Raw genomic sequence first — 10,852 nt, forward strand, 5'->3', positions numbered from 1 at the left:
AGAACTCTATTATTATTTATGTTTACAATAAATGGAATAGCTGAAACATATAATTTTTATCTTTTTTTAATCTTCAATGTCGGGGAAAGAAACCCCACAGTGTGTGTGGAAACTATTTCTCTATAGTCTTAGTGAAGAGTAATAATAATTTCCACACTCTTTTTCCTGAAATATTGTTTCGGGAAAGATTGTTCAGTACCAGTGACCTTTTTCCCCAAAACACACTTTATTAGTGAAATGGAAATCTGATTTCAAATGCCACTGGGATGATTAAGAGCATTTTAAAGTTCATCCACACACAGAGAAATTTGGTCTGGTGCTTGCAGAACTACAAGATTTTACTGGACAAGACGCTCTAGAGCAACTGTGGAGAAGTCACTTCTGAGGAAAACATAGAATTTTAGAATTTTAAAAATAAAGCTGTTTCTGTTCACAAATTAAAAAAACTAATTGACGTTCTATCGTTCCTTCTTAATTCTGACAGAGAGCAGAAAGATATTTAGAACAGCTACAGTCCTGGCATTAGCCAGAGGTGCTAAAAATAGACAACGTAACGGCCGCTGGAAGTGTGTGCTTGGCGGGAGAGAACCCGGAGCTCGCGAGGGTGGGTGGGATGGGGGCAGGACCGGGGCGGGGCTGAGACTGGGGCGGTGTGGGGGCGTGGTCAGGGCGGGGCTAGTACTGAAGCTTAGCTGAATGCAGGCCCTAAGGGGCGTGTCAGGGGCGTGAGCGGGGCGGGATGGGGATGTGGGCGGTGCCTCTTCGCTTGGGCTAAGAGACTGGAGCTTGACAGAACCTCGGACAGATCCTCTCAGTTCTCTGTCATGTCGCTCACGCACCGCAAGCGGCTGGCTGCCAAGCTCAGGGAGCCAGTCTCCCCTTTACTGCCTGCTGAGGACCCTGATGCCCAGCCCCCCAGTAGTAAGCGGCTCCGTCTTGAGGTGCCTGGCGGTGTCTCTGAGGCGAAATGGAGGCTGCCTTTGGTGCCACGCTTGTCTGAGGAGGAAAAAGTCTGGGAGTTGTCGCCCAGACCTTTCAAGGCGCTCCTTGTTTCAGGGAACGTGATTTTCGATAATTCCACAGACTTGCGTGTGGAGAAATCAGCCAGTGAGAAGCAGATATGTAATCTGAGATGCCAACATAGCAAATATGAGATGAAGAGTTGTGTGCAGTCTCCCCCCTCACAAAGTTTTGATTCTGATTTGAGGGCTTCCAGAAGTTCTTCGGAACCAGGACTGAATGTCAGGGAGGTTTTCAGTGTGCACTGCAGTGATAGAGCCCAAGCAGAGGTTGGTCAGCTTCTGCCCAACGCCTCTGCACACGATATACATCGAGTTAAAAAGGAGGATGGAAAACAGTATCTAGTCCAAGGAAGAGACAATAGTCAGCAAGACAATAGTTATATAAAACAGACAGAAAATCTATTTTTGGGTGTTACCTTTTACAAGGAAACTGAATCAACATTTCATGAAATTAAAAACATATGTAAAGCTGACCCCGTCATGCCATCAAATATGAAAGAAAATAACACCTTTTTAGTATCTACGCTAAAAATACCAAAATCTCAAAACAAGCTCAGCAAGGAAATTGCCACACCTAACTATTTTAGAGCTAGCAGCACAATAAGTATCCCTGAGTTTCCAACTGATTTAAATAACAAAATGTGCCCTGTCTATTTAAAGGAAATAGCAAAGAAAAAGAGTGACAATGATGAGACATATGTTAGGGATTTCACAAACATTTACTGGTCCCAAAATAGACTGTATGTTAAGAAGCAAAAGTTAAAGGATGATAAAATATTTGTGGATGCAGAAAATATTTTTTCTGAATGTTATGAAAGTAACCACCAGTCACTCAGCAAGCAAAGTATCTGTGTGAGAAAAAAAGACCTTGTCAGTTTACACTACTATAACCACAGTAGTATTGAGTCTGATGTAAGAGACTCTGAAAAGAATTTTACTATAAAACTACAAAATGCAAATTGGGAAGAAGCAAAAACATGCCTGGGCAGTTACATATATACCAGATTAGAAAAATCTCAAAGCTGGGACTGTAATATTAGACATATTTTGAGAGAAAATAGTTGGATTATGGATAATTACAAAACTAAATGTGAAAATATGAAAAAAACTGGAGAAAACTTGAATTTGCTATGCTTACTAGAAATAGATCTTTTCAGCAAAGTAGATTATTATAATACAAAAGCCATGAACACACATGAAGAACAATCAAAGCTTTTCATGATAGGAATACTGAGTCACCAAAAAGCTTTAATAAATTGTTTTTGGTTAAATGCTGAAGGAGAAAACAATATGCTACAGTTGAAATATTATACTACACAAAAAGGCTTTTATTTAAGCCACATGTTTGAGAGTTTCATTACAGAAAGTTTTTGCTTCTGTGAAAGTATTTTAGGAAATGAAAAAGATAATATTTTAAATTGGTATGAAATTTTGAAGTGTATAAAGCAAATTGATGTTCAAAATATAATAACAAGGACTATGAATGTCAATAGAGAGACTAATATTTTAAGCATATATTTACAAACCAATGTTTCAAAACCTCTAAATATCATATTGAAAACCAACATAACTTCTTTGCTCAATAACTTTGACTTTTTACCCAGAATTGAAAATGATTCTAAATTAGAAGAGGGATGCATTTTCAAATGGATAGTGGTGAAAAATCATATTGTATATCTAGAAAGGACTTTAACTTTTTCAAAACTATTAAAATATAATCTAAAACCTATGTTAGAGAAAAGAAAGCTTTTTAAAACTGAACAAGTTTTTGAAGAGTCTAAGAAAAACCCCATCAATTCCTTTGGTATGACAACTAAAAATATACATTTTCCAATTTTTGAAATATATGGAAAAATTCCTCTTTCAATGGACTGTGATAACATGGACAAAATTTCTTTGACAAAAGAAATTAGTTGCAAGAGTAAGAATTGTCCTGACCAAGTCATGAATATGGAAAATTGGGACCACTGTAGTACTAATACAATTAAAACACATGCTAAGTCTCTTCCTGAATTCACACACAACAGCTTTGAATATATTAATGAAAAATTTTATGAAATCAATATTCACAACCAAGATTTAGATACAGAAAGAAAACCAGAGCATAAAAAGATCAGTAGCTTTAATTTTAAGTACATATTTGAAGATTTCTTCAATATTAGGCAACAAGCCATGCTGACAAGCCACAGCACAAAACATAGTAAACCAACCAATTCCACAATCATAACTCAGGTGCTCAATTTTGAGAGTTTGCTGAAAAGTGAAATGGAAGGAAAGAAACATGACTTAATTTTGAAGGAGGAAGAAAAAGCTACAGCACAAAGTTTAACAAGCAATTGCCAACTTCATAAAGATGTTAAGATAAGAAAGGAAGAGAAAAATAGTTTTTATTTAATGGATGGCATGTTTTCTGTGCAACCAGTTTCCTTAATGAGTAAGAAAGTAAATGTGGAAAAAACTAAATATGTTAATCAAAATAATCTAGCTGACAGAAATAAAGATGAGAGTATTTTGCAAGAAAGTGAGTTAGCTAATTTAAAGCATTTTCATCCAAAGAATGACTTTACAGAATGTGTTAACTATCAATTTGAAACGGATCTGAGCATAGGGAACAATGAATGTTTTCAGGACTTAACTGCCAAGTGTTTATCAACAGAAGCTCTGACAATAGCCAAAGATTTTGAGATGAAGAGTAAATTTGATTTAGTACTTGAAGAACTTCGTATGTTTCACGAAATTAGTAAGGAAAATGAAATTCTAAGTGTCATGGAAACAAACAATGGGCAAGGAAATTACTCTGGAGAAAATAATGGTGTTGAGGAGGTAAAAATGGAGATTAAAAAAGATTTGAAAATGGGTACAGCCAACAAAATATGTGCATCTTCTTTGCTCTGTGATACTATAGCAGTTCCTAATATGCATACAAGACACCAAAGTTTATTTAAATGGAAAACAGTACCCAAAAATAAAGAACAGGAAGTTCCTAATGAATGTTGCTACCCAAGAACATCAGAGGAAGAATTACTCTATTCTACATCTGAGGAAGGTATGAAAGTAGTTTTAAAATGTTTTTTCCCCATGACAGAAAAACAGTTGCTGCTTTTTTCTTTCCTGTATAGGCCAAATATACAATTTTGGCAAAAAGAAGATAAAGTGTAAGGCAATGTTGATGCATATTATTTTCCTATGAAGGGCTGTTCAAACATTAAATAATATACTGAACTTCAAGATAACAAGTGATAAAATTTTTAAAAGGAGCTTCATCTATCTAAATATTAGGAGCCAATGGAAGGAAATATTTCTGAAATAGTAATTTGTTTATGGTATAAACATTTTATATAAAAGCTACTTTTTGTTACAACATATTGATCTTTATTTTCAGATTGTGAGAAACCTTCACCTAAAAGACCTGCTTTTTTCTCTGATGAATTTAAGGAAGAAAAATCTAATTATTTCCTGAAGGGAGGTAAGATTTTTGGTTATTTTCTAGAACACCTTCTAAGATGATTATTGCATTCTTGTATTTTTAGCATGAGGAAAATATACTTAGATTGTTAGAAAACAAATACAAAGTTTAATACTTTTGTAAACAACAATTTACTGATGCAAATTCTAATAGTTAAAAACTGGCTAAAAATTAAAATGCTCTTTTAGAATATTAGATATATAATATTATTGGTAAATATGCTCTTCAAAACTGTGTTTAAGTATTTGCAGGGTTGCATTGCAATAATTGTGTGATAAGAAAGGTGTTATACACATCTTATATACAGAAGATGCACATTTTAAGAACGGAAAAAACTGTATTAAAATTGTAATACTCAATGTATACCGATAACAAAAGATAAATACAAGTCATATGTATACATTTTTTTTGCACCCCTGGTATACATCTAATGTATGTAACATTAATTGGCAAAACCAAAAAAGGCAATTAGTTAAGTTGGATTTCCATTGATGAGATATTACTCCTAATTATATAATTATTATCAAAGTTCTCCACCCTTTATTATGAGACTCTTTATATGGACATTTAGTAATTTATAAAATTTAGTATCATTTAGGTATATTAACATGATTTATGACTATGGCATTTAAACTTTTGATTACTATTTAACAAATAAAACTAAAGAAAAGTTAAACAACTAACCTTATCCTTTGCCTAAGAGGATATCTCTCCAATATCAGAGTAAAGCACATCAAGTCTAACATATATTCTAATGTATAGTGCCAATGGGGATGAGGCAGGGGAAGGACAGACCCTAGGGAACTGTTTTCTAAAAGACTAAATTTTCATTTGGTCAGAAATTGCTGGTATTAAACAACAAGACTAGATCTAGAAAGAATAATGATGTAGGTGAAATATAGTTACCGAAACATCTTCAATCATACATCATCTCTCAAAACATTTTCCTGGCTTCTCATCAGTAGAATGCTGTCTCTGATACCTTTATTTAGTCACTTCAGAACTGCATCATTTCCTCTTTTCTTAGCTTACAATGAAAAATCTTAAAAATTAATCCAAGTCCTGGTAGATCAAAAGCCCACAGGTAGTTTCCTCTCGCCTGAATAATGGGAATAAATGAGGGAACAATACTCCATGAGATTAAAGCAGGGTGGCACAATTAGCCTGGAAAAGATAGGAGTTGTTTTTTTTCTAGGACAGAAAGAAAGGAAGGAATTGGGTTTATTTTATTTTAGAGTGGAGAAAGATTAGGGAACATGCACCCATATTTATCATCATGATTATAATTGTGATCCTGAAATAGATATACTCATATGAGCAAGATTAATTATGTGCACAAATTGGAAAAACAATGTTACATTTGTTGGAAATATATGAACCCATAATACTGTATTGTGCCTTCAAAATGAAAAGTACTTTGTTGTCATAAAATGCGAAAAATAATGTGTGAGCTCAGCCAGAATTATTTAATATTACATTAGGATACTTGTCTTGGATTCACTCTCAAAGTACACAAAAATGAGATATTTTCCTGAAGCTTGTTAATGTCCATAGTGTAAAGGAAGAGTTGAGAGATACTGGAAAGTGGGGATAAGAATGAAATAACTGCTTAGTAGGAATGGATACCTATTTATGCAGTGTGATTTTAAAGGCATTGGGAAACTCCTGATTGTGCTGAAATATTTTTTAAATTAGTTTCAGGTGTACAAAACAACATAAGGATTAGACATTTATATACCTCACAAAGTGAAAACTCCAATAACTTTATTATCCATCTGACACTGTACATAATTATTACAATATTGTTGACTATATTCCCTATGCTGTACTTTATATCCCCATGACTGTTTTTTAAAATTATAGTTGACATTCAATATTATTTTATATCAGATTCAGGTGTATAGAGTAGTGGTTAGACATTGATATCATTTATGAAGTGATCCAATAAGTCTAATACCCATCTGACACTATATATAGTTTTTATAATATTGTTGACTATATTCCCCATACTGTACTTTACATCCCTGTTACTATTTTGTAACTACCAATTTGTATTTCTTCTTTTTATCTTTTTTCTTTATTATTAATTTCAGGTGTACAAAACAACATAATGACTAGACATTTACACCCCTCACAAAGTAATAACCTCAACAAGTCTGCTACCCATCTGACACCATAGATAGCTATTACAAAACCATTGATTAGATTATCTATTTAGTACTTCACATTCCTTGAATATATAAATATATATACCATGCACAGTTTTACAATATTTTTGACTATATTCCCCTCACTACACTTCATATCCCCATGATTTATGTAACTACCAATTTGTGCTTCCTAATCCCTTCACCTTTCTTACCCATCTACCGACCCCCTTTCCATTCAGCAACCGTAAGTTTTGTTCTCTGTGTCTGAGTCCATTCCTGATTTGTTGTTCATTTATTCTGTTCTTTAGATTCCACATCTAAGTGAAATCATATGGTATTTGTCTTTCTCAGTCTGACTTGTTTCACTTAATATAAAATTCTCTATGTCTATCCATGTTGTTGCAAATGGCAAGATTTCAGTTCTCTTTTATGGCAGAGTAATACGCCATTGTATAAATGTACCACAATTTCTTTATCCAATCGTCTATTGATGGGAATTTCGGTTGTTTCCATATTTTGGCTATTGTGAGTAGAACTGCAGTAAACATAAGGGTGCATATATTTTTTCAAATTCATGTTTTGGATTTCTTTGAATAAATACCCAGGAGTAGAATTGTTGGGTCATAAAGTAGTTCTATCTTTAACTTTTTGAGGAACCCCTGTGCTGTTTTCCATAGTGGCTGCATTTTCACCAACAGTGCACGAGGGTTCCCTTTTCTGCACATCCTCTCCAACACTTATTGTCTGTTGATTTATTGATGATGGCCATTCTGACAGGAGTGAGGTGGGATCTCATTGTGGTTTTTATTTTCATTTCTCTGATGATTAGTGACATTGGGCATCTTTTTATATGTCTGTTGGCCATGTGTATGTCCTCTTTGAAGAAATTCAGGTCTATTCAGGTCTGCTGCCCATTTTTTAATTGGATTGTTTGTGGGGGGTTTTGGTGTTGAATTGTATGAGCTTTTTTTTTTTTTTTAATAAGTTTTGGATATTAACCCATTGTCAGATGTATTATTGGCAAATATCTTCTCCCATTCAGTAGGATGTCTTTTTGTTTTGTTGATGGTCTCCTTTGCTGTGTGAAAACTTTTTAATTTGATGTAGTTACATTTGTTCATTTTTTCTTTGGTTCCCCTTGCCTGAGGATATATATTAGTAAAAATACTACTAAGGGTAATGTCTGAGAATTTACTTCCTATATTTTTTTCTAAGAGTTTTATGGTTTCAGGTTTAAGTCTTTAATCCATTTTGAGTTTATTCTAGTATATGGAGTAACAAGGTGGTCCAGTTTTATTTTTATTTTTTTGTATGTATCTGTCCAGTTTTCCCAGTACCATTTATTGAATAGACTGTCTTTATGTGCTGAAATATTTTTGCTACTTACCCACTTCTCATTGTGGTGACTCCAATTAGAGTTTCTACTACCTATGTCTCCAGTACATCCTGTCAGTCTTTGCTTCTATCTCTTCTCTCTGTGGTGTGGAGAAGGCAAGTGTTTTGAAATTATTTTGAGCATGTGTTCCATGCACCCAGCCATTGTGCCAAGTGCTTCACATGTCATTTAGCCTCAATGCTCCCCTAACTTTAAAGTATATGTGAATGACTTGGGCATCTTGTTAAATGATTCTATCATGGAGTACGCCCTAAGATTCTGCATTCCTAACAAGCTCCCACAAATGTAGATGCTGCTAGTCTGTGGACTACACTTTGAGTTGCAAGGATTTAGGAAACAATTGAGTAAGTATTATTTCTAAAAGACAACTAATTAATTTCATGACATATTTTTAAACACTGATTTTTAAAATGAGAAATTTCTGGTAATGTGCTTGAATATTGTGAATCATTAAATGATACAAAGCAATACATTAATCCAGAGTATAGCAATAATAAAAGGGATCATAATTTATTTAATAAAAAGGTGGGAAATCCAAGGAGACAAAGATGCACATCTTCACAATCACAAGTTAATGATTGTTTAAGGGCATATGCTTTGCAAAAGGCCTGCTGTTGATACAAATTGGTTCAGTGATTTCCCACCAATGGGAAATTACCAGATGTATCTGTCATGTTAGAATATGAAAAAGGAAAGCTATACTTTGAAAAAGTAACAAAATAGATAATTATGGCTTTGTTCTGAAATAGTAATCTCATGATGAAGTACACTTAGCAAAAATTGCTGAAATTATCTAATTTATAACCAAATCAGACATGATTCAAACAATTTTGTTTTATTTGGACAATCTCCTTTTGTTTAAAAAATGAAAAAAAAATCTAGCAATAAATTTTTCATTTATTTTTTGTAAGTAACTATAATTTTAATGTTACGTAAAGTATCATAAACTAATTTATAGCTGTTTTGTGTTGTTTTCTCCCTATTTACATATAGTTAAAATCTGTGTTTTATTTCCCTTTTGTAAACATGGATACACACACACATTCGTTTGCTTCAACTTAGAAATCATACTGTTTACCTTTTGTCAGATTTAAGGTTAGCTTGATTACACTATTTTTAGTATAATAGGCTTTTCCATTAAGGTCATACTAATGCATGAAAGCTTGATACATTTTTATCTGCACATTTATATCTCACTGTTTATTAAAAAAAAAAACACTGTCAAAGTTAGAGGTATTTTTGTGCTTCATTATGAAGTGTAGGTGACACTATTTGCCTGGTTAACTGATTTAGTAACAGACATACCTCCATGAAATATTTTGAGAATGATAGTGTGATATTATATAAAACTTCAAAATCAGCGCCCCCCCATTGATACATAAGAAATGAAACACATTTGTGCTCTATTTTTAATAATAATCTCTACCAGAAGCCAAGCTAATTATTAACACTATAGCCTAGTGTTTAGCTTCTAGTAGAAAATGACATGGTCTTTAGATACACTATATCAAGTCAACTTTAAAACCTATGTAGTTTTGTTGTTGTTGTTAAGTCAGATTGCCTGACTGGAATGCTGATTTTATTTGGTTGCTATTTTATAGAGGGTAAGTTATTTAACTTATGTGCTGAGGTGTCCACATTTTAAAATTGGAGATAGGATTAAGTAAACTGATTAATGTAAAACACTTAGCTCAGTGACTCAGTAAGGGTTCCTAGTACAATTAGAAGTTAGCAAAAACTTTTTAAGATTAGAAACTATGAGTAATTTTTACTGTCTTAGTTCCTATTATTGTCTTATATCTTTAGGTAGTAATTTTTCACATGGAATTTCAAGAGTACTACCTCTTAAGACATGCAGTCGACCAATCAGAATTGGTTTGTCAAGAAAAGCTAAGCTGAAACAACTTCATCCCTATCTAAAATAAATATGTTACGAGAAGTTAAAAGAAGATATTGGACTTTAATATTTCAAAACATGTTATATCTGTTAATCTTTTGTTTATTTCTTTGGATAAATGCTTTCTTCTAGCTTGGGAGTTTTGAGCTTTCTTTATTATAAAGTATGGAGAAGGGGTGTGTGTGTGTGTGTGTGTGTGTGTGTGTGTGTGAATTATCTAATTACATTTAAACATTATATAATATTTTATTGATGTTTTCATGTCATATTAACAATATGTACATTAAAGGTTTTTGCGATGTAAAAAAACTTGGCAGTTTAGTTTTCATTTTATATATATATAAAATGCTTTTGTGGAAAAGATTGATAGCTTTTATAAGTTTCTCAAAAGGATCCCATAACTCTTCAGGTAATGAATCACTATTCTAACCTACTTGCCCTATTTTTCAAGGGGAAAAAAAATAGAGGATGGGTAAGTTTTTCAAGATCACAAAGTTAGTATCAGGATTAGGATAGAGGCCCTCTCTTCTGTACCATTCTTTCCCACTTTTCTTTGCATTCACTTTATAGTTTCTACCCCCCACCCCCACAGTCTATTTTTGGCCCCAGAGTAGAATTGTGATCATGTAGTCAATATTTACTATTTATTTACTCTTAGAACAAATATATTTTAATACTTGTACTATCGTGTTAGGCTCAGTGATAGAATACAGAAGTCATGTATGAGACCTTGCCTTATAGAGTTTACTTTCTATGCTTGAGATTGGAAGAGAAATATAAGATATACGTGATTTAAAGGCAACCATCAGTAGAATAATACTTTTCAAAATACTAGACAGAGAAATAAGAATAAAATGGGATACTTGGCAAAAACTAAGGAAAGAAGGAAGCATCAAGAAAACATGAAAAACAGAAAGCATG

At 33.2% G+C, this 10,852-nt stretch overlaps 1 protein-coding gene across 1 annotated transcript; it reads left to right on the plus strand.

Moving 5' to 3' along the window:
* The first annotated feature begins 824 nt into the window (after positions 1-824).
* Positions 825-9,971, plus strand: RAD51AP2 (RAD51 associated protein 2). Its single transcript, XM_019746985.3, has 3 exons — positions 825-4,068; positions 4,405-4,488; positions 9,841-9,971. Exons 1-3 carry the CDS (start codon positions 825-827, stop codon positions 9,957-9,959), a joined length of 3,447 nt encoding a protein of 1,148 aa, XP_019602544.3. The 3' UTR covers positions 9,960-9,971.
* Positions 9,972-10,852: the final 881 nt, after the last annotated feature.

Source organism: Rhinolophus sinicus, chromosome 2 (assembly GCF_057876585.1).
Source record: "Rhinolophus sinicus isolate RSI-liver-muscle chromosome 2, RSI-T2T, whole genome shotgun sequence".
Classification (NCBI taxonomy): Eukaryota; Metazoa; Chordata; class Mammalia; order Chiroptera; family Rhinolophidae; genus Rhinolophus; species Rhinolophus sinicus.

What these genes read in the sequence shown, in the direction of transcription:
- RAD51AP2 (XM_019746985.3), top strand. Translation starts at nt 825, where the DNA reads ATGTCGCTCACGCACCGCAAGCGGCTGGCTGCCAAGCTCAGGGAGCCA. An exon ending in CTATTCTACATCTGAGGAAG is followed by an intron (nt 4,069 to 4,404) that starts GTATGAAAGTAG and finishes CTTTATTTTCAG; the next exon opens with ATTGTGAGAAACCTTCACCT. An exon ending in TAATTATTTCCTGAAGGGAG is followed by an intron (nt 4,489 to 9,840) that starts GTAAGATTTTTG and finishes TTATATCTTTAG; the next exon opens with GTAGTAATTTTTCACATGGA.